Source organism: Lissotriton vulgaris, chromosome 1_1, assembly GCF_964263255.1.
Source record: "Lissotriton vulgaris chromosome 1_1, aLisVul1.2, whole genome shotgun sequence".
Classification (NCBI taxonomy): domain Eukaryota; kingdom Metazoa; phylum Chordata; class Amphibia; order Caudata; family Salamandridae; genus Lissotriton; species Lissotriton vulgaris.
Genome location: NC_141685.1, coordinates 876,281,911 through 876,306,396, shown reverse-complemented (window position 1 = coordinate 876,306,396; position 24,486 = coordinate 876,281,911). Strand labels below are relative to the sequence as shown.

The 24,486-nt window shown below is 46.7% G+C and overlaps 1 protein-coding gene across 1 annotated transcript in view; it reads left to right on the top strand.

Moving 5' to 3' along the window:
* Positions 1–22,113, top strand: part of RBX1 (ring-box 1) — a 33,911-nt gene extending 11,798 nt beyond the window's left edge. The window contains exons 2-5 of the mRNA XM_086958351.1: positions 9,582–9,660; positions 9,913–9,983; positions 21,099–21,184; positions 21,931–22,113. Coding sequence (XP_086814477.1) covers positions 9,582–9,660; positions 9,913–9,983; positions 21,099–21,184; positions 21,931–21,943 — 249 coding nt within the window. The 3' untranslated portion in view covers positions 21,944–22,113. The remainder of the gene's footprint in view (positions 1–9,581; positions 9,661–9,912; positions 9,984–21,098; positions 21,185–21,930) is intronic.
* Positions 22,114–24,486: the final 2,373 nt, after the last annotated feature.

Below are 24,486 nucleotides of genomic sequence, written 5' to 3'. Positions count from 1 at the left end.
CATCTTGTTTATCGCCATGCAAATATGAGCTGTTTTGGTGATGTCACAAGCTGTTGCATTCGGGACCAAGCTTGGCTGCCACAACAGTGACACTTAACACCTTAGCTGCGTGTAAACATTTCTCCCCAGTGCTGCGCTGTCCATTAGAACTAGTGCTGAATGGACGTTCAATGGTCGTGCGCAGCACTGGGGAGGTAGCGCTGCTGACGACCATTGGCCGTCAGCAGCACTTAAGGGGTTAAACAGACATTTCTGAAAATAAGGCTCCCAGGGGATCAAACCGTGACCATTCGGCAACCATATTGACTTTGTACGGTCATAGTTTTCATTCTTTGTCACATGTAGATCCTCCAACCAACCCCGGGACTGTTAGGGCAATGCCGGAAGCCTGCCCGCATATTTTTTATTATGTTACCTGGTCGCTAGTGGACACCTCCAATCTGGCCTGGAGTCTCAGAAATACTATTGGGTCCATTCTAGGGTAGGGGCACATCCTTATTCCTGGATGCAGCATCCCACCCCGCCCAAAAAAGAAATAAAAAAGATGGTTTGTCTAGTGGGCCTTTTTTCCTGTGGGGGTAGGTTGGGCATCACACACTTTCATCTGTCCTCGGGTGGGGCAGAAAGACTTATTCCCTGTCGGCTCCCCCCATATGTTTTCCTGACACTTAGCGGAGGATTTTCTTCAGGCCCCCTGGAGGACAATACTTTAACAACTTGTGCATTTGGGAGGGTAAGAAAAGGGTGGGTATTTAAACTGTGCAGGGCAATCTGCTGTTTGAAAAACTCAGATTAAACTATATTGTTTAACGGGGAGCACAACAGATACTGTTTCAAATAAAATTGAGGCAAATCATACAAATAGGGGGAGCCTCACGGCATTCTAGAACTCGATTTGAAAAGAAAAGAAGGAATTATTTTTAGGATGAAGGTGTAATAGTGCACCTTAATGGACTATAGCAGCAGATGATCATTTCTTCTTTTCAATATCTCTGATCTGGAGGGCTTCTGCAGCCCAAGGGCTTCAAAGGCCTCATGGCTTCCTGATTTTATTTCCCTCTGTAAGTGGGTGGTGAAGTTGTGCAACTGGCATTCACACTTGTCTCACCAGGGATGCGACCGTTCTCTGAACGAAGAATCGTTCGACCCGCAGAGGCTAACCCAGTCTGGAATAAACACCTTCTCCTAATTGTTTTCCAAATAAGGCCTCTGCTGTCACAGGAAAAGATCAGAATTCTAGTAGGTAATTTGCACGTTAGTAGAGGCAGCTAAAAGTTATATAAGTGGGCATCTGTGAATCCCCATGAAATTGTGATGCTACAAAAGTTTGTCCCCTTTAAATAGTAATATCTCTACCATGCGTTGCAGCAGGGGTGTCTGCTCACAGGCTGGCACGCACCATTTCCACATCTTCTTTCCCACCCAAACATTTTGAATCGATGGATGTCAAGTAGCGCAAAGGCAGTGGAGAGGTGGAATCCTCTGTGATGTTGACTTAAAGTGACAGATGCCTGGCCAGTGGGGTCCCTGCATTTACACTGTAGCTGGAATTGGAGGAAGAAGCTGCACTTAAATGCATCATTTCAACGTCCTTGCTGGTGATGTGGTGAAAATGAATAAAGACTGGAAACTTGGCCACACACAGCATCCCCGACATCTACCAGGGCACTTTACTTATCTTGCAAAGCTTATAATGTAGAACTGTTTGTTGCCATTTCCACAACGGATAAGTGCTCATTTGCAACCATAGGACGAGGAAGGCATACCATTTTAAATATTTCCTCCCCCTTAATAGGGAAGGCCGAACTCCTGCGTCTTCCTTCCTAGGGAAAGCCACTCTAAAAAAAAAAAAACAATGCAAACAATACCACACAAACAATATATTTAGAACCCTGATGTTGGACCTAGAGTTGTCAGGTCACTTAGGGTAGCCTGGCCTAGGGTAAGGCAGTCACTAAATAGAGGCACATCTGTAAAGGTTGCACACCACCCAGCGGTAACTCAATGCATTTCCACAAAAAAATGACACTACACCTTAATTTGTATAAAAGTAGAAAAAGCTTTATATTTTCTCTTGTCCGTTACTTATTTTCTTAGGTTCATTTGTTGTTTCAAAATCACTTTTACAATACAAATTAAGGGTCACACTTCTTTATCATGTAAACTCTTCCTCTCCTCCTTACTTAGCTTATTACTGTACTTTTGATGTTACATTAAACATTCACTTCAGTTGAAAATCTTCAGGCTTATACACTTAAATTGGCGCCCAAAGGGTGACACTCCCTCCCTTAGAACAGGTGACTATTTTTAGGGTTCCAATGGACAGGTTCAGTGCACAACACAGCTTATTTGTACAGCCTAAATACTTTTGGTCAAGCAAGCCCAGAGCTACTTTCCCTCCTCCCGCCTCTGAAAGAGAATACAGATCTTTAGCATAATTCCCACTCTTGGCGGCACACAGGGGTTAAAGTAAACGTCACTGGGCAGTTGCCCTCTTTATTCACACTGTTTCCTCACTTTGCAGGGTCAATAGACCTTAGTCTCAATCTCCTCTCCTTCAGTTTCTCAGTTAACCAAATACTGGCTGACTTTGGAGCACCACCCCTCCTTGGTGTCACACGGGGGTTGCCCAGTGAATTAACAGCCCCTCCCTTCTCCACCTTACTTGGGACCAGAAGCGGTAACCACAGCAGCCAGGGCTTCACTCTTCAAGTCGATTCCTCTTCACAGGCCAGGCCAGGCCACATGCCCAGCAGCCCCACAACTAAGGAAGGCCTCCTCGAGGCACCAGTGGCCTGGAATTGCCACTCGCGTCCACTCTCTCCACACGAGTGGTCGCGCTTCTTCTCAGGCGCGATGGGCGGTGTCCCCGCGGGCGCAGTCTCCCTCGCTGCCTCCTACGCTGCCCACCTCATCTCTTGGTAGCCGCGCCTCCACACAGGCGCCACGGAGCAGTGTCTCCGCTGGGCGCCGCTGCACGTGCTTTCTCCTGCGCTTACCACCTCACTCCTTTGGCAGCCGCGCTAGAGAACCGGCGCGAAGGAGCAGTGTCTCCGCCCGGCGCCGCCTATTCACGAACTCCGCGTATCGGGGCTTGCGCGAGAGAGCGGTGTCTCCCGAGTCAGCTGGCGCTATTCACAACACTTCTCCAGGGGCGATGTACCTCCTCAGACCCGCGCGGGGTCCCAGGGGCTCCTCCTTGACTACAGCTCCTCAGGGCCCCTCGTGGATTCGCGCTGCGCTACTCACAAGGCTGGTAAGTCAGTCTTTTGGAGCCTTATCAAGGGGGTTAGAGGAATGTTCAGGAAGGACCAGAGGGGGGCCAGCAGGAGCTTGAAGGGCCACTTCCCTCAGGGGTAATGAACCACACTGGGGCTCAGTCAAAGGGACTCGGGGGGGGGGGGGGGGGCGTCCTCAAGTGGTAAGTGTCAGCCTTAAAGGTAACTAATTACTAATTGTGCGCCACCCTCCCGAGGTCACAGACTCACTCCTCGGGTTCTATGGTCATCACAACATGGCCGCCCACACACCAGCCTTTTTATAGGCTGACCTCAAAAGGTCCAGAAGGGACCGGAAGGTTCTAGAAGAATCCTATTGTGTCCTATGGACCCAGTCCCAGTGGTGGCAGTTGTGGCAGTTGAAAACCACCATTTTGTAGATCTGAATGAATTCCTGTCAGGAAAGGCACCTAGGCCTAAGGTGAAAAACCACGAGGGCAAAAGAGCATCTATCCCCCAGGCCAACACCATAAAAATCTAGTGGACACAAAAAGATAGTAAGGAAATGAGGGGCAAAAAGGGGACAAAATAAATAAATAATAGGAGGGGCTACGCAAAAGGCCAGACAGGTCTAACACCTGACCATACACCTGTTTCCCCTTACAAGCTTGTAGGCACAATCAAAGACTCAACATTGTGAAGGTAATGGAAAAACAGAACTACACATTCCTTGCAGATAAATAAAGGGAGTATTAATCTTGCTGCGGAGCAGTGAAGGCAGGTGGTTTCCTCAGTTTGTGGGACAATTTAATTGGCTGCTTGATTCTGTGTAACTTTGTTCCAGGACTTCGTGTAGTTCTGTTGGTATAAGAAGAGTTGCTTGGGCTGTGTGAGAGATTGAGTAATGGGCTCCCCTCATCTCATTCCAGACTGGTCACTTAAGCAAGCTATGTGCATGTGTGTCAGTGATCAACTTAGAGGAACACGAGCCGTAATCAGTGGCTTTTCTGTTGGTCGGGCCGTGGTCCCACAGGAAATGGCTTCTAGGCTCAACTAGGAAGGGAAGGACGTCTCTGCAGAGGGTCGAGCTTCAGCCCAGGCAGTCTGTGTTTTCCGGCCAAGAAACTGGTGTAGTTCCTATTTTCCCTATAGGCCCTGCGCATTGGAATAACATAAACAGCAGTTTAGACGTAAGACTGAGGTCTTCTAGGTCTCTACTGACTATGTTAGACTTAATTTAGGTTTGCGCCAGCTAGCTCAGAGGTCACTGGAAACTTTCTTGACTGAATAGGAAGTGATCCGCTTCCCTGGCTCAGACAAGAAGGGATTCGGCTTCCGACAACCGCATAAACATGACAACTTTGCTCCCTCAGAATAAGAGTCAATCTCTAGAGTAGTGTGAAACAATAGACAGCTATTTCACTCAGTCAGTTGTGCATATTTAATTTCACCAGGGTGCAGAGAATAGAGAGACGGGCGTTTTCAATAAAAGGTATTATTTATTGAGCAGTCTTCCTTCTCATGCAAGAGAAATGAATTGCCACAATTGCAATACTTATTGTGAAGTAAAGTACGTACAGTAAAAGGAGTATTATGAAATAATACTGTAAAAGCATTGATATGGTTTCTTTCAAATGGATAAAACATATATACATAGGCTAACGTGCTCAACTGGTGCTTCTAAAATACGCCTACCCCGGTGTACCTGACCTAAGCCTCATACGTGGGAAGGAGTAAGTAAGTAGCAGTTTAAGTTAAGTAGGTTTGTTGCCAAGGATCTGTTCAAGAATTCTCTCTATGGGTTTAGTCAGCACTGTACCATGGGAATAGAATGTAGGAGGTCTGGTATCTCCCTCTCAGGACCCGATATCCCAGTCACCCGCAAGGGTAGGCTGGAAACGCCGGAGCTGGATTTTCTCGGCAGGAGAAAAGACAGCGTCTTTCTCAGCGTGTCAAAGAGGAGGGGCAGCGTCCGTGGGCTTCTCGCTTCTGCTGGGCTCTCGGAAAGTAGATTAGCTGCTCTGCTGCAGAATCACCACCGTGTGTTTGCTTAAGGCAACGTTGGTATATTTATACCTGGAAAGGTGCCGAGTTTGACGTAAGGTTTGGACATAAGATGTCACTAAGAACTGGCCGTTCTTACAGTGCTCGCAGGAGTTCTATTACAAATCAAAACAAAGCAAGCGGGGCGTTCCCAGTTTGCTGGAGGTTTGGTGTGTCGAAAGAACTCGATGTGCTCTCTAGGAATCTAAGGAAGTAGCTTCTGCCATGCCTTGGGCTGCAGGGGCGATATACTGAAATATGGATCTGATTATTATGCCATTATAGGGATATTATTGATTATAGCCGTATAGGGGCATAAAGTCACAATATTGAATCGGGTTCCTAGATATAACACATCACTGGAGGACGCCGCTCTTCCTGCAATGAAGGGAACGGAGGAAGACGCCCACAAAAAGCAGTGGAAAATCAGCAACCAACTCATGAGGCGGAAAGCCGGGGGTACGCTCGTTTTTTAAAAATTGTAAAAATCGGAACTGATTGTTTTTATCTGTTGTGCACTTCCCCAGTCCTTATTTGCATCAGAAATCCCTGCACAGCCGATCTAAGCGTTGCCGCGGTTCTGTGATCTATTGCCGCCATTCGTCTCCAAGCCCACAGGCCACGCCCCCTCCCTTCACTTAAAAAACAATGTGCCTTCCCCGGACGCGCAGCGGACGTGCGCAACGGCGCGCCAAAGGCAAGCCCGTCTGCGCCCGTCCGGGCCGGGCCCAGGGGCCAGCCATGCCGGTTATTCCATCTCATACTCTGCCAACTCCCTTAGAGAACTGTGACTCCCATACCCACCACCCTCCACTACCACCATCAGACTAATCACTACAGCTGGCCTCGCGTGCTCAGACTTACCCCCCCCCCCCCCCCACCCTGCCGGAGCATACCCCCTGCTAAACCGGCCAGGTGTGACACCTCCACCCCGGTGTTGTATTTGAACACCCGCTCCCTGGTAAAACACCAAGCTGATATCTATATCCTCCTGTCTAATGAGAAACCAGACCTACTTCTGCTCACAGAAACCTGGCTGACCACAGATTCTCTCCCTGACATTCTGGCTGCCCTCCCCCCAGACTACTACATCCTCCATGCCGACCGCACTGGAAATCGTCCCGGGGTTGGGGTGGCAGCCATTATATCAAAACCTCTTAACTTCATCTCCACATCTTTCCTTACCCTCCCGGAAGTAGACAACCTAATCATCAGTCTGAAAAACTGACACAGGAGCCTTAACACTCCTTCTCTTATACCGGCCCCCACACTTTATGCCATCCTTAGCTACCACCTTGATCGTACAGCTGTCCGACCTACTGACACTGCACACCAGACTAGCTCTCTTTGGCGACCTTAATTACTGGTTCAATGACGTCAACGCCGGCCCCCACGCCACAGAACTCTTCGAAGCCCTCAATAGCCTTAACCTGACCCAACAAATTTCCTCGCCCACCCACATCAAGGGCCACATCCTGGACCAGTTATGGACCCACAATTTAGCACTCTCCCAGCCATCTGTCTTCCCCTGCGTTTGGTCAGACCACCACCTAGTCGACACCACCATCACTGTCACTGGCAGGACCTCCGCCCCTTTGATGGCTGGCGGCCTCTCACGTAAATGGAACTCCCACGACTCCCAAGGCTTCCTTGCGACCTTAGCCGACACCCGTCCAGCTATTAACACACCAGCCAAAATCGACACAATGGAAGGTGATATTGGCACCTGGCTAAAGTCGGCCAGTGACCAATTTGCCGCCCTAACTAAGTTCCCCCGCACCAGATACCACAACTCCACAGATGGTTCTCTGGCGACCTTAAGAAACACAAACTCAAGGTGCGCCAGCTGGGACGGACATGGAGACGCAATTACTCAGTCAGACTACAATACACTACAGCTCGCAGAGAATACAAAAACGCAATCTCCCTAGCCAAATCGGAACATTTTTCAAACAGAATCTCGTCTGCGGAGAATAAATCAAAGGATGTCTTCAAAATCATGAATGAACTTACCTCAGATGACAGAACTCTCCCGGTTCAGACCCCCACCCAAGAGACCTGCGATGCTCTCTATCTTTTCTTTATCGAGAAAATCAATAAAATCAAGGACTCAATCCCCCCCTCCCTCAGATACTCCCCCCAGACACCCCTCCGAACAACTTACTGACCTTCACCCACTTCCCCAACTCACTAGCCGAACTTGCGACCCGGGTAAAATCAGTCTCTCCGAATGACTGCTGTCCTCCTTCGGTCCTATGGGACGTCTGTCTCAAACTACCCGACTGCATCTTACCCCTGCTGAATGGCTCTCAGCACCAGCATTGTCCCCAGCGCCTTCAAGGAGACCATTTTAGTGCCGCTCCTGAAGGAACCTGGTGCGGACCCGGCGGAACTCTCTAACTACCGTCCCATATCGCCCTTGCCCTACTTTTCCAAGCTAATTGAGGCCCACGTCACCCGGTGTCTCCAACTTCATCAAGACCTCCTGCCACCTGGAGCCTAACCAGGCCGGCTTCAGGCCAGCCCATTCCACTGAGGCAGTCATCCTAGCAGTCTTAGACACGCTGAGGAGGAACGCTGACACAGGGATTCCCCGGCCCTCGTACTCCTGGATCTGTCGGCCGCGTTCGACACGGTTGATCACAACATTCTCCTTCGCTGTGTCGAGCGGGCGGGCATCCAGGGTCCTGCCCTCAAATGGACCCAGTCCTTTCTGACCGGCAGAACCCAAGCTGTCCGCTTGGGCCCCTACACAGCGTCCAAAACCCCCACGACTTGTGGAGTCCCTCAGGGTTCTTCCCTGTCACCCCTATTATTCAACCTCTACCTCCGGCCCCTGATTCACTCGCTTCAGAGCTGGGACATCACAGTGTACAACTATGCTGACGAGCTGCAAATCATCTTCCCACTCAACTCCTCGGACGCTGTGAACAACTTCCATTCCGCCATGATTCACATCCAGCAGTGGATGAACTACAACCAATTAAAATTAAATCCTGGAAAAACTGAGCTCCTCCTCCCCGGCTCCAGCCCCTCCCACTGGGGTCCGCAGTTCTGACCTAACGAACTAGGCCGGTCCCCGTGAAATCAGTAAAAAGTCTTGGTGTGACCATCGATGCTGAACTCTCCCTCAGATCTCAAGTGGGCGCTGTGATCTCATGTACGTTCCAGCTTTGTAAAATCCGTAAAGTTAGTCACCTACTGCCACCAGACGCTCTGGTCCAGGTTATCATCTCCCTGGTACTATCCCGCTTGGACTTTTCCAACTCCCTGTACTACGGACTCCCACACTCACTGCTGCGTCGCCTCCAGATCGTGCAGAACCAAGCAGCCCGTCTCATCTACAAAACTCCCAAATGGCAGTCGGCCAAACCTGTGCTACACAAACTGCACTGGCTACCTATAGAACAAAGGGCGGCCTTAAAGCTGGGCTGCCTCACGTACAAATCCCTCCACTGCTCCAGCCCCGCTTTCCTGACAACACTCATCAACCCACACGTCCAACACGCAATCTCCGTTCAGTTCACCTCAACCTGCTTGTTGCCCCCAAAACCAACAAATTCGGTGGCCGTCGGTTTGCCCACCTAGACCCCAAATTTTGGAATCCTCTTCCCCTGTCCATCAAATCCAGTAGCTCCCTCCTTCATTTCAGAAAACTGCTCAAAACCTTCCTTTTTTCCCCCACCTGGCTCAATTCAGCCTCCTCAGAGCCCACATTCACCTCTGTCTTACAGCGCCAGGAAACCCACGGTGTCAGTGCGCTCTACAAATTTCATTGAACATAACATACCATAGATACGGGCGGCTCTAAGCAATAATTATTTGCGTAGGTCTTCTAGTCAGCCGCCTCGGGGCCGAAGCTGCCCCCCCCAGCAAGTCTAAATAGAACAGGTTGTTCGCACCCAGCGGGTACTATTACCCCAGTTTACTTTCTCCTCCTGGTCACTGGAGGTTGTTTGATTGGGCACTTTAGTTGGGTTTTCACTCGGTGTAATGTTCTTCACTACTACTGCTTGTCAGGTTTACACATTGTTTATCATATTGTCCTTAGCCCTGAAGAAGTCATAGGGTTCTCCCCGAACGACGAAACACAAGTTGGCTGGGCATTAGTTGGATTAAAGAAATACAAAAAAGAACACAATAACTTGTATCTGTCATTTATGATACCACCTGTACTCCATGTCAGTTTGACTATTATACTTGCGTGTGTGCATGGGATAAGATTCACATGATTTTTCTTGATGTTTGTGTGTAGAGTGCTCCTTTTGCTGTGTTCTTGATGTGCTCCTCCTTCCTTATTGGTTTTCAATTATCTTGCAGTGGAATGCTGTGGCACTGTGGGCCTGGGATATCGTGGTCGATAATTGCGCCATCTGCAGGAACCACATCATGGACTTGTGTAAGTGTGACTTTATCTCAAGCCTATCGTGACAAATGTGAAGGGCTGTAGTGTGCAGTGGCGGTGGGAACAAATACACTGTCTGCAGTAGGATGCATCTAAATGGCTGTAGCAGCCACACCACACTTAACTACTCACCTTGTATCCCTAATTTCCAGGATAGTGGTTGCTGAGCCAGCATGTGAACTAAGCATCTTTCCCGTTTCTGACCCTTTAAGGAAATAAGCTTATACCTTATTTTTTTCGTTCCAGGTATAGAATGTCAAGCAAACCAGGCGTCCGCAACTTCAGAGGAGTGCACTGTGGCATGGGGGGTCTGTAATGTGAGTTGCCTCCTTTCAATATGTTTGTTAATCTTCTACTTCTCACCCTGGTATCGGACTGTTTCCTTCTCAAGCGCTACTCTCCATCACTAGGAATCCCTCTCCTTTTCATCCAAGGTTTCTTCCCCTTTGATGCCCCTCCTCTTTCTTTCACTTCCAGCACTTGTCCTCAGGCAACATAAATTCACCAGTGCATCCTACCTGATGTAAGACTCTGGACCAATTATTCAACTGTACATTAGATGCAGCGAGAACGCGAGGAGGGAGGGATAGCACAGAGGCTGGCAGTGGCTATATCCAAGCATAGGTTAATATTTTAATGTGACATTTTTGTAAAGTGTGAACATGACCCATCCCACCATTCCATTACATAAAACATACTATTCCATTACATAAGCCATAATACACACAGTCCAAGCTTGTTTTCCTGATGTGCTGCGGGGACTGAGTGCTGCATCTCGGGAAGATAATGACCCTAATGTAAGGGAGCATAGATGGGCTCTATCAGATAAATGTTAAGAATCCACTTATTAAAATCCTCTTAACCGCTTTCTTGAAAATGGTTATCGACAGGTTAGACTAATATCTGCCAGGAAAGAGTTCCATATTGTCAGGCTGTTCTGGAGATGGGATTTGGGGGTTGGTTGTTTGTGTGTGGGAGGGGTGTCAGTCTTTTTTTCCTGAATCTTAGTTGTGAGAAAGTGGCTCTATATGTACTGGACCATAGTAAGGTACAGTGTGCATATAGTCCACAATCCCAGGAGGTATAACCGAGGTTAAAGTCAGGTCTGACCTTACTCTCTAAAGTGGTAGCTTGGTCAAGCAGTAAGGCAGGACCAGAGGACAGTGTAAAGCATTTATTGCACACACTCAGTCAGCAAAAGGTTTCACACACTCAAGAAATGAACTCTAGGCCAATGGTTTTTATATCCAAAAATATAGTTGTTATATTTTTAGAACCAACAGGTATCAAATTATACTTTTCTCAATATGAGTACTCTCATGTAATTACTTTGCAAAGAGGCAATACACTTTGTAAACACAATAGGTACAATGGTTGCAGTAGGCAACCCAATTCTAAACACAATTTAACATTGAGCTCAATGGGTTTTTCTACATAAATGCAGTTGATTACTTTATAGGTTACATTTGTAACTTCATAACTGGACCCTAGATTCAGTCCTGGGGTCTAAGCTGAAAAAAGTTTAGTAAAAACGTCTAGTTATTGCAATGATTTCTAAAGAATATAAAGGTATTTTAAAAGTTGACACTTAAAAACTTTTTAGTCAAAATCAGCAATGTTATCCAGTGGGAGGAAATTCAAAGCACAGGTAAAGTAGGTTCTCGTTACTTTTGTAATCCAGTACTGGACTCCTAGGTTCAGCACTAGGGTCTCTACCTAAGACAGGTAAGTAATTATGTTTTAGTAGTTGGTACGATTTTTTAAGGAATATTTGTAACTTTCAAAAGTCGACGGAAGAAATTTCACAGAAAAACAGTCAATGGTTTCCTATGGTCGAAATTTAGATTACTAGTAACAAGGGTTGTGATTACTTTTGCGGTTCAGTACTGTGCTAAAAGATACAGCACTGGCTTCTCTCCTCATTACAGGCAAGTACTTCGGATTTCGATATTCGGCTGATTTTTAGATGAATATTTTAAAGTTTCAAAACTAAACACTGAGAAGAAATTTCGAGTCAAACCAGTCAATGTTATCCTAAGGCAGGAAAGTGAGTCCTTGGTTTTCAGGTGAGTACTCGACTGGTGAAGCTAAGGTTCCGGTCATAGACTCAGGGGGTCCCCCAGGGTCAGGTAAGTACAGTTGTACACCCTCAGCAGCACAGGGGCGGCTGCGTGCAGAGGTAGTTGGGCCCAATGTTATCCAATGAGGTAAAGGGGGGCCTCCGGTTGGTGGCTGCTGGCTAGCAGGCCACGCAGCTGTGAGAGCTGGGCTCCTGGTAACTTGCTCAGGGCAAATGGGGAAGTAGGATAGGGTACAGGTTGCACTGCCAGGGGCACTTGGGCGGCTGGGTGCAGGGTGCTTTTGAGCAGTCCGGCGCTCAATGTTATTCAATGAGGAACTTGACAAGGGAACAAAGTCTGCAGGCTCGGGGACGAAGGATCTTCTGGAGCGACCAACAGTCCGAGGGGTAAGTTGGGATCTTGGAGGGTAGGTAGGCACACAGGAGTTGGGCACAGGGGGCCATGGGGCACCAGGTATAGGGGTCTCTTTTGAGGTTGGGTAATCTTACCTCCTGCTGGTCTCGGTCGGAGGGGTCTTCTGTCCTGATGCTGCAGGCGTCGTTGGGGTTCGTCCAGGAGGGTCTTTGGGCACTGAACAACGGGTCCTAATCGCCGGGGGGGACATCCTCGTGGTCCTGGATCACTTGGGGCCGGGCTTGGCGGGTGCAGAGTGGGTTGGTCTGGAACTTCCTGGCTGGCACCAGGGGTGTTGTTGCAGCAGAGCCTCTGCTGATGGGAGTCCCAGGCTTTAGGAGGGTCAAGGCAGGCAGGTCCTCTGGGTGTCCCAAGGTTGCTGTCCACAGGAGTCTCCGGTATTAGGCAGGAGCAGGTTCCAGGATCGACAGGCCGGTAGGGCTGGGGCCAAGTCAGTTGTCAGGTCCCTATCGTGGGGTGGGTACACCCCCCCTAGCCAGCTCCTCTCCTGTGGGAGGGGTCAGGAGCCTAGCTGTGATTGGGCAGGGCACCCCATCTTCACAATGGCCGGAGCCCGAGGTCGTGCTTCACCTAGTCTCCTCCACCTGAGGGGTGGGGTTGGCATAGGCTGGCGCACCCCCCTTCCTGACAAAGTTTTTCCTGCCAGTTTTCCCGCCAGAGTGGGGGTCAGAACTGGTGGGGGACAGTTGCTGGGGGCAGATCATGGTCTGGAGAAGCTCACAGAGGCGGCAGGCATGCCTTTGAAGCTTCCCCCTGCCCATCCTGGGGGAGGAGACCTAGCACCTCGCCCAGGATGTGCATTGTTGCAGGCCCAGGAGTGCGGGGGCTCTCCACCCAGGGGTCCAGCAAATGTCTGCTTTGTGGCAGCCTCTGCAGCCACTCAGCCCAGACATGGATTGTAGGTTAGGTTTTCCAGGGGCATCTCTAAGATGCCCTCTGGTGCACTTTACATTAAATCCCACACTGGCATCAGTGCGGGTTTAATGTGCTGAGAGGTTTGGTACCAAACTTGTCAGTCTTCAGTGTAGCCATTATGGTGCTGTGGAGTTCGTAGTGACAACCTCCCAGCACCATATACTCTTAATGGCATCACTGCACTTACATGGCCCAGGAATGGCCCTGGGTACTGTAGGGGCACAGGGCTCATAAACATGTGCCCACACCTCTGGCATAGGGCACCCAGCTAGAGGGGTGACTGAAGTATGCCAGGGCAGTGGGTTCTATGGGCATGGCACACGGGTGTGTACCATGTTGACTCTCTGTTTAGTTCTGTTAGACACTCAGCCTGCAAAGGCAGTGTGTGGATGTCAGGGTACAGGGCCCCTGAGGGTGGCACTAAGTGCTTCAGCCCTCAGGGGTCTTCTCTGGTCACCATGCCCTGGGTGCCTAGGGTACCATTTACTAGGGGCTGAAAGGTGGCCAGAGATGCCAATTGGGTTTTAGTTTCAACACAGTTTTAAGGAGGGAACACAGGCCCTGGGTACCTGGTTGGCAGGAACTCAGGGCACACTGTCCAAGCACATCAGCAGTTCAGAAAAAAATGGGGGCATACCAAGGCAAGAAAGATGGCACTTTCTCACAGTTGTTGAAAACTCACTGCGTGCGGGTGTGCTGATGTGTGCTTGCATATTAAGATTTTTATCCAGGATTATCCCAAGGAATTCTTGGTTCCAAGGCAAGTGGATTGTGTTTGATAGCGTTGAGTGGATAGAATAGTAGAAATACGTTTTTTTGTGGGATTCAGATTGAGATGTTTTTGCGACAGTCAGTTGGGCCTTCATTTGTCATTGAGCTGGATAATATCTACCATGAAGGAAATTTTCAGGTACAGCTGCTTGTCCTCTTCGTACATGTAGTTTGCCAGGTTCTCGTGTTTGAGAATCTGTCAACCGTGCCATACATAGGTTGGAAAATGGGGAGATAATGGATCCTTAAGAGATGCCCATTCTGACTTCGACTCTTTAGATAATGTCAAAAAGAGGTGAACAGTTTGTGTAAAATTCCTGAAAGCCAGATACTGCAATTGAGTAGCTCCAAGAGGCTGTTGGATTGTGCTGAACGATCAAGACAGGTTGAGTAGGAAAAGATGGCAAGAGTCATTTTGGTCCAGGATATTTAGAGTCCTCCATGACGTGTAAGATGGCCAATTTGTTGCTGTGACCTGATATGAAACCAAATTGGAACTTGTCCTGTAGGCTTTACTGTCCATTCTGTTGGGACAGTTGGTTGTGTACACATTTATTTCAGGCTGTTTCGCAAAGAAGGGGAATTCCAACACCAGGCAGAAATCATTTAGATCTCTTATCTACCCCTGTTTTTTGCAGGGGAGGTGTCTGCTGTCCCATCTTCAAACAGTCTGGAATAATTATTTTATGAACTGAGTTTGATGTCCTTTATTATTGCTTGTGGAATAGGATGACTGAAATGCTGTGTTGGTTTCATAGATATTAATCTTGTGGATCTCATCTCAAATGAAGCTTTTAAACTAACTCCCTGTATCGTAATTTTTGGTCTCTATGGGTTGGATGTAGATATGGACGTTGTCAAAGATTGTAGTTTTCCAATCAGTGTGATGTGTGTCTATTGTTGATTACAAAGAGATTACTTTTTCAATCTTTATTTTCACCTCGAAGTTGGCGAGATATCAGTTTTTTATGAAGGTGATCGTGCTCACTCTGTGATTCTTGGTTTCTGTTTGTTGCTTAACAATTTCTCTGAGGTTACATGACCTATTTTTGGCTCCATTTAGTTGGAATTTGAAGAAAGATGCTTTGGCATTCCATGCAGTGTTCTTGTAGGGGTTACTTAGCTCCCGGTGTTAAGTTGCCATGTAGATGATTCCTGGCTCCATAATCTCTTTGCAAGTCTGAGTCTCCTCCTTTTTGTTTAGGTTTAACCATGGGTGGGGTTATTTGTTGAAGTCTTTTGAGGCCGAGTGGGGCTACCACCTTATTATTTGACATGGTTTTTGATGGTGTAGTCTTCTGTGAGTAATTGAATGTTCTGCAGTTCACATGGTTGCCGACGGTTCCTCTGGAACAGGGAGGTTAATTGTAACAAAAGGAGGGAACAAGGAAGCGGACAATTTTTACCGGGGTCCAGTGTACATGTCCTGTAACATGAGGTTCAACAAAAGGTGTACTAAGTTCCCCAAGGGAGGTGGGCTTAAATAGCTAAAGCAATCCTATCTCTTTGTGGGCGAGTGAGAAGGGCATATGGTGGTCCCTTGTCGGAATTTTAAGGATGCCTCACACAATGCAAAGGTTGGACGACTGTTGCCATCCCACCCGATGATCGTATCGTGTCATCATTGGCTTCCTGTTCCCGCGGCAGGCTGGCGGTGCAATGCCTGTCGGGTAGCACTGGGTGCTACACTTTTGCGGAGTTCTTTTATTCCGTAAGCCAATGAGTGCATGCATGTGAGGGGCCAAAAAGAAAAGAAAAATTAATGTGTAATAGTGAGCGTGAGTGAAATATTAAAAGTCAGCAGAGTCCATTTAGGAAACCTTTAATAGCATGGCTCACTGCCTTATTAAAAAGAGTGAAAATGAGGGGTATTGAGGCGCAACAATTAGGGATGATATGGCCTCATTCAACCCTCAATTGTGATTTGGTCGACATGTTTCATGCCACTAGGGCAATTCATCAGGACCTTAAAGCTCATCAAACAGGGAGGTTAAGTCATCCCTCTGCATGTTTCTGATATCTCTCACCTAGTGTTTAATCCCTTGACCTTTAGCTTTCTGTGTGCATTTGGTGATGTGCAATATTATTTGGTGATGGTCTGACCTGCCAATTGGGTTGATAGAATCAATGCTAAGGGCCACTGTCTCATCTGATTAGATCCAGCATAGCACCTTTGGCGTGAGTCAAACCGGTGCACGCTTGAACCCGGTTATGACCAGTAAAGATGTTTTTTATAGTGGAGACTTGTATGGCTTCACCGTTCCAGTTAAGGTTGACATCCCATAGAAAATGGGCTTCTGGTTTTGTATGGAATATACCGATATTGTTTCCACCGTATGTCCGAAAATGAGAAGGTTTTCTCCTCGTGAGTGGTAAATATGATATTTTTTTATGGATCTGCTTGATGTGATTTTTATTCCCACGTAGTCACAGGAGGACAGCTTCTCTACTGGGAATGGATTGATGTGCAAGGAGTTGCAATGAATGACTGCACTCCCACCGTCCTTCCTGTCTTGCAGACGACGTAGACATTTGATGATGAAATTCGTAGATGCTAGGATATCCATCCTTTGGGGCGGATGACTGATTTTTAAAAAAAAAAAAAATTTTTTATTCCAAAACTTTTATTGAAAATGCTTGTTAGACAACACAGCTTGGTGCCTACAACCTTAAGTAGGCAGTCGGCATTATAATCAGTTACATAAGTGGCACTTAAGGGGACTGTAGAGATAATGCATAATTACACAGCAAGTCGCCTACAACCACTACGGGCCAGCCGCGTCAACAGTAACCTTTGGTCTTGGGGTTTTCCTCTTGTCAATGCAGAACACACATAAACCAAACTGGATCATTACACTACCGCACTCCCCACCCATTCAACAATACAGCATAAATTGATTTATGGTGCCGTTATATCGTGGACACTGTAGTCTTTGCATGTGGCACTTCACAGTGCCGATAGTAAATGACGTTCAATTATCATGTGCATTCAGGTAAGCAGTCAGATACATCCAATAATCCTTTGGTCTGGACCTAGGTGGTAACAGTTCATATGTACGTAATGTGTCCTGGTAGTAAGATCTATCCCTCAGCCACTGCTTGACTGTAGGTACATTTTTACTCCCCCAGCACATTGAGATTCTGCGCTTAGCTAACGGTATGGCCACCGTACAGAACTTGCGTGTTATGGGTTCCACTTTTCCCAGTAACCCCAGGAGACCACAGCGAACGGTACATTCGAGAGTGACCCCCACCATTTCAGACAATATGGTTACGACTTCCAACCAGTAGGTCTGTATCCTCGCACAGTGCCATGCCAAATGGATAAAGTCAGCGTGGTGATAGTTACATCTTTGGCATCGTGCGTCTTCCCGTAAACCATACCTATGTGAGGAAACCGGGGTGTAATATGCCTGGTGTAGGTACTTAAAATTAATTATCCGCAAATTACCATTAGGTGTAAGGAGTTTAGTCAGCGTGCAAGCAATCTCCCAGTCCTGTTCTGTGAGGGGGTCCTCCAGCACCAGGTTCCAACGCTCCTGAGCTCTTGTGGCACTATATCCTATCTGTCTGAGCTGATGCATAGGGCCGAGACACTAACTTGTTTGTGTTAGGGGATGTTAGGACCAGCTGCAATGTATTCAGGGTAGGCGGTTCTTGGGGAAAGGCAGGGTGAAGGTGTCTGATCGCCACTTTTAGTCTGTGAAATGTGAATTGAAACAACAGCAATGGGTTTTGTATGTAGGCTAAATCAGGTTCCGTGAGGAAAATCCCATCCTTATGTAAGTCTCCCATTGAGACTAGTCCCACTTTTTAGTAGGCCTATACCCACCGGCTCAGCCGTCACTGACCGTTCGGGATGATGGTGGAGTGGAAGAGCGGGAGCGTAGAGTGGCAGTTTGTGTGCTAGTCGACCCAACCTTTTCCATGCTGTGTTCGTAGCATCAATGGTATTAATGTCCCTGCTGTGAAGTGGTAGCCTATCGTGCGTGATAGCGTCCAGTGGGATAGGGTTAGCGTCGCCCTCCTCAATAGCTACATGAGTCGGATATGGAATTTTATGGTACCAAAAAGTGGCATATTGTGCCTGAGCACATAAGTAATATAATAAGAAATCCGGTACTCCCCATCCCCCTTTGGAGTGCAGCAGTGTTAAGGTAGCTAGAGTGATACATGCTTGCCTACCCGCCCAAATCCGCTTCAAAACCATTGCGGTTATGCACTTGAAAACTTCTCTCGGCGGTTGAATGGAGATATTATTGAAGAGGTAAAGGAGTTGGTGAAGAATTGCCATTTTCACTATCGCCATTCGGTCGGCCAGGGACAATGGGAGCTGAATCCACCGCTTAATTTTGTCCTCCAGGGTGTCTATTACTCTGCCGTAATTTGTCCTAATGACTATTTCTGGGTCTCTGTGAAACCATATTCCTAAGTAGCGTATGGGGTCTGTTTGCCATTCCAATGGGTATTCTATTGCATGCGGTAGAGTAGTGTCAGTGAGTGGGATTATCGAGGATTTTTCCCAATTTATCTGTAGTCCCAAAAACCCCCCAAATTTAATGCATGTACGTAAGAGAGGGTCTAGGTTGCTTGCGGAGTCTCGAACATACAGTAGCATATCATCCGCATAGAGGGATATATATGCAGGGGTCTGCTTGGGAACTGAAGTGCCAGATGACTCTTCTGCCTAATAATGCAGGCCAGGGGCTCTAGGGTGAGGGCAAATAGTAGGGGGGATAGTGGGCAACCCTGTCTGGTCCCTCTTCCTATATTGAAAGCCTCAGAGACATAGCCATTGATCCTAACTCTGGCCGTAGGTGCGGATGACTGATTTAACCACGTTTTGGTCAGGAAATAACATCAATCTAATGAAACAGGATAGTTTTTGATGTCTTTGACATGTTTATTATGTCTGAATAACCATTTAGGAAATGAATAAAAAGTGGACCTATACTAAAACACAATGTGTGACCAGAAAAGATTAGTTATCAAAAATATATTTATTTTTTATACATAAGTATTTAAATATTTTCTCTTTTTAGTTAAAGAAAAAAGAAAGGAATAATGAAGCAAAGTGGTCATGACAAACATAATTTGTATCACAAATTATGTTAGCCATAACCACTTTGTTTGGTTGTTTATTTCTATATATGTATGGAGTTTCTTATTTTGATCTCCTTTTTTTAATTTATGTATGTTTAACAATATAACCTGTTTGATATGCCTTACCAAAATATGATGCATCGTTAGGCCATGTATGAATAGGATAAATATGTGTATATATATTCATTAACAAAAATCCTACATTTAACCTGTATTACATGCATAGGCAAAAGGAAAAAAAAATATATGTATGAGAATTTGTTACTGATGTTTCATTATTCCTTTTTTCTTTAACTAAAGAGAAAATATTTAAGTACTCTTATGTATAAAAAAAATATATATTTTTTTGATAACTAATCTTTTCTTGTCGCACATTGTGTATTAGTATAAGGTCCACTTTGTATTCATTTCCTAAACAGTTATTCACACAATAATTTTACCCTGATTTAGGAAATGTATTCAGGGGCACCCCTATTTGTACACGTGTTTGTGACCTGTTTAGCCACCTATCTCCAATTGTATGATATAAACTTCAGTGTCCTCTCTGAATTCCTGGGCTTGTTTTCCTGGTAGGGCGATAAGCGGTATCAAGATCAGGTTCTCAGGATGTATGTACATTCTTTGCCATGAAGTGTGTTTTATGTGTGATGGTGTTTGTTGCAACCAATATATCGTTGGTTTGTAAAGAGAGGATCGAAGCAGTACCTTGGTCGGATTTTACAAGAGCTCCAATGTCTTCCTCAGATGGCTGAGTGATCTCCTTGGCCAGTGGCTACCATTGGCTAGCTGTAGGGATGGCCAGGGTAGTGTGTTCTAGCATGGGTGTGTGAGTGTCTATCATGGTTGTGATTTTTAGCTCCTCGCTAAAATGGTAATGGTAATAACCAAGGGTTAGCCTCATCGGCTAGATCTATCTGGTGTTCTGACTGCTGGACTGCATTGTGTCATCTATGGACCTCCTGGTGCTAGAGATCGGTCTTCTCTGCTGTAAAGGAATCTGTCTTCTGTGTGTCTTGATTACTGTTATGCAGCTTTTGCGTGCATATTTATCTGACCACTAGGTGCTTAAGTTGGGTATATTCGGAGTTCAGGGTATATATTTGGTGGTTGACTGTGGGTGTCTTTGTCAGGATGGGGTCGTGCATGGAGTTGTCCATCAGTTCTCTTAAGGTATCTATGAGGAACTGGTGGATTCCTATACTGTGGAACAATGGAAGTCCGATATGAGTGTTTCAGGTAAACAATTAGGCAGCCTGTGCTTGAAATTTGTTTGCTACGTTCTTAGAGAGGTTGGGTTGGAACTCTTTCTTTTTTTGGATCATTTAGTCTTTTGTTAGGAGTGGGGTTGTTCTGCTCGTTCATGGTTAAGATTGTCATGGTTTGTGTCTGGACCTGTGTGCGATTCACTTAGGATGGGTGGTGTTTCCCCTTAGGAAGGTTAGTGCCTTTTTGGTAGCTCAGCCCATTCTCCCATTTGCTTAGTAGAGATCCCTGTGATCATATTCTGCTGCTGCTCAGATCATGTGTTCTTGGGGTGCAACATTTCAGCTTCTGTCACATTCTTAATGCAATGCTTTTCTTGTTTTTTAAACCACGTATTTGATTGATTTTCATAACCTAAAGGCAATTATCAATGATGCATCTGTCAACAACACATGAATCATGCATTGATTCCATGAATCAGTACATCATGTTATCATTAACAAATGCAATATGGATACCATACATTTGTGACTGCGATAACTATCATATATGCAATGCAGTTCTATTACGCTAGGATTCTATCTTTAAGTCTGTAGTCACAACAGGAACAGTTCATGAAAGAGCTAGCAGTGATTCGTGAACTTCTGGTTCTGGTACCACTGCAGGCACCCCTGGTATACTAGTTTGAAAGCCATTTACGCTTTAGTTCCTTTTCCTCTGCTGCAGTTTTGCCCTCAAGACAAAGATGAGATCGTTCCCATCATTCATGTTTTCATTCACCGTGGCTTAAGCATTGGATCGTTATGCCACGTTCCAAAACCTTCTCTCTCCTCAACCTCCTTTAATACCTCTGGTTTACTTATCTTAGTCATTCTTAACCCCTCTCCTTTCCTGGAGAAGTACCGGGTTAAAAAGCAGCTGAGTAATATGTTTTTTCTTTTCCAGCATGCTTTTCATTTCCACTGCATCTCGCGCTGGTTGAAGACCCGACAGGTGTGTCCACTGGACAACAGAGAGTGGGAATTCCAAAAGTAAGATCCAGTGTGTGGGTTGCTTATCAGAGTGGGGCGACGGGGAACGCACAGGGCTAGAGATGGGTGGGCTGGTATTTGTGCACCACACAATGTTTGCTTTGAAGGATTCCCTTTGCCGCAATGCTGTTTGTGACGCCACTGCTTCAATTCTCCCAACGTCAGCACCTGGAAGATGTGCCCACTTCTGCAGTGTTTTTTCCTGCTTTTTGTTCTGTAGTGGCTCAGGAGATGGAGCCTTCGATGACAGGCCACAACAGTTGTGAAGTTTGAATATTGCATGTGATCCCCGGGTTGGGGCAGTTTGGCATTGGGGTATGTGTAACTAAAATATGAGACATTGGGCCTAGTTATAGACTGGATACGTCCAGGACACCGGGCATTTCCAACCTCCTCGTAGTGCTTGCACAACAAAATTCATCCTTTAAAGCATGGCGAATTCTTTCTGGAGTTGACAAGGCACAGCTGTTTAACCCTTGCTTGCCTAAGATGTCTTGGTATCTGTGGCATGAGCAATTTTCATTGTATGAAGTGATTTCCTTCTATGTTCAGTTGGCTCCTGTAAGCTGGTTTGGTGCATTCGGGCCATTGAAACTGCTGTTATAGTTCCCGCGGGCAAATCTTTGATGTAGGGTACCCCTCAGTCCCGGTGTATGATTCAGGCATAAGTAGTTGACCAGCATTCTGTAAGACTATGATCATGGGAATAATTTGTGATATCCTAATTGTTTTCTTTTCTCTCCCAGGTATGGACACTAAGCTGTACTAGGAACCTTTGCCACCATACAGTTCATAGTCTGCTTGTCTCTGTAATGAAGACTTCTTTGTTTGGGCTGTGTCGGACTTTGCAACAGTGGTGCCAGATTTGCTTTTTGTTAACTTGTTTTTTGTCTAGATCTTTGTTTTAAATAAAATATGTATCTATCCTACCGTTTTGTCTGTGGGCTTTTAACTTTAAACTGATTTTGTTGTAGTTGCTGCAAGGTTTGTGTATGCCTCTTTGATTCTTTCCTTTCAATATGATGCCGGACTTCTAATATAGATCATAGCCGTTATCTTACTTTCCTTAGTATATATCTGCTTCGGTTTGATGGTGCTCTAGCATTGGATCTTCAGTAGATTCACATGTTTTGTCGCATAATTGAGGTGATCATGAGTTTCTTTACATAGCAGTTTTTTTTGGTAACCTATTTGAAGGGTCAGATGTCATGAACTGTCAAACCACCATTCTGCCGCTTTGCTTCACTTGTGAGTACTGCGGACGTGTGAGGTTCCATTCTTTGCTGCAGTTTCATTGTGCCCTGGTCTGCATGTGAGGAGCAATGGGTGCACTCCACACTTGTACTGACTGAGCCACCAGGGTCCAGTGCTGGTTTTGCTCGGATACAAAACTGAAACTGCCATGGCTTGTGACTCTCAGTAACACTTCACCCTCAATGCAAGCTAATGTAAATAGCAGTAACTGCTTCCACGACCGATTAGGGGAGAATGCTGCATGACTTGGGACGGTGCTTGCTAAGTGTGGTATCTGAAAGAAACAGGTTAGTGTTAGATTTCTTACCTCAGAATATCCCCAGGCATCAGACTGGATCCGGCAAGTTTTGTGTAGCAGTACCCCTGCGCGTCTGTAGGTGTAGTCTGCGGCTCCACGTCCATCATCGGCGTTGAGGTCGCCGTGATGACGTCGTTGGAGTACTTAGACACCGCCCTCATGTGCTGACGTCAGTTCTTCTTTTTTCCGCTCCAGCATGCGCAGATCCGGGAAGAGCAGTACTCTTTAGCCATTTTTTGACTAACTTTTTTTCGATCTATTTTGGATCTTCTTGAGTCATTTATCAACTCCGGTGCTGATAGGGATGCCCGAGTTAAAGCCCTGTGACGACTGTAACCGACTGATATCGGTTACCGACCCCCACTGTCTGTGCCTTTATTGCCCCTGGGCAGACCATGACAAGTAGTGCCCCGACTGCTGGGCCTTGACGTCTAAAGCTAGGCGGGAGCGGTCCCGTAAGCGACTTGAGATCCGGCAGTCTGCCCCGCGCCGCTCGAGGTCCTGGTCCAGGAGGAAGTCGAGGGACCGATCGCGGGGCCACAGTCATCACCACTCATCTGGTTCAAAGTCCTCAGGTACGTCGAGGCACAGGAAGTCGAAGAAGCGACACCGCTATTACTTCGGAGGGGTGGGGGAGATGGGGGTGGGGGGGTGTGGGGGGGGGGGAGATTTTCAATCCCAGCCTCCCTCACTCAGCCTGACCGAATGGCTCCTGAAGTCCTGCAGTATGGACACCTAAACCTTCCTGCAGACTGCATGGACATTCTACGGGAGTCGTAGAGACCTTCCACAAGAACCTCATACTCTATGAAGTGGAAGAGGTTTTATTTGTGGTGTGTTCAGAAGGGTTGGAGTCCGGTTACTGGTCCAGAGGTCATCCTACCATACTAACTCTATTTGGCCAAGTTTGGTTTAAAATACTCTTCTATAAAGGTGAATTTGGCAGCCATTACGGCTTATCGGAAGTCCCCTGACCAACCAACCTTTTTTCATCTTCAGGTGGTTAAGGATTTCCTACAGGGGCTGCAGAAGGTTTACCCTCCTGTGAGACCTCCCTCTCCACCTTGGGAGTTGAATTTGGTATTGTCAAAGCTGATGGGCCCTCCCTTTGAGCCCATTCATAAAGCATCTCTGGAACATCTGTCATGGAAAGTGGTGTTCCTGGTGGCAATCACTTGCGAAATTCAGGCTTAGTCATCTAAAGAGCCCTATGCAGTTTTCCACCATAAGAGTGGTTATGCAAACCCACCCTTTCTACCTAAGGTTGTATCTTAGTTCCATGTAAATCAGACCATTTCTTTGCCCTTTCTTTCCAAACCCTACGTCTCCAGCGGAGAGAAATCTGCATTGTTGGACCTTAAGAGGGCTCTCGTTTTACTTGGAAGCCATGAAATCTGTGAGAAAATCTGACCATTTGTTTGTAAACTATGATTCGGTCAGAGCAGGTTTTGGTGCTTTTAAACGGACCATTGAAAGATGGATAGTCTCTTGTATAAAGTTATCTTACCAGTTGGCAAACAAACCTTTGCTTGCTACCCCGAAGGCTCACTCAACTAGGGGCAAAGCGGCAACAGTAGCTTTTTAGCATAATGTACCGATGGCCGAGATTTGCAAAGAGGCAACTTGGAAATCGGTTCACACATTTACCAGGCATTATTGTCTGGATTCAGACTCCAGAGCAGATACCCAAGTGGGCCAGGCTTCCTTGCGGAATATGTTCAAGTGTTGAGAGTTTCGGAGTCTGTGTTCG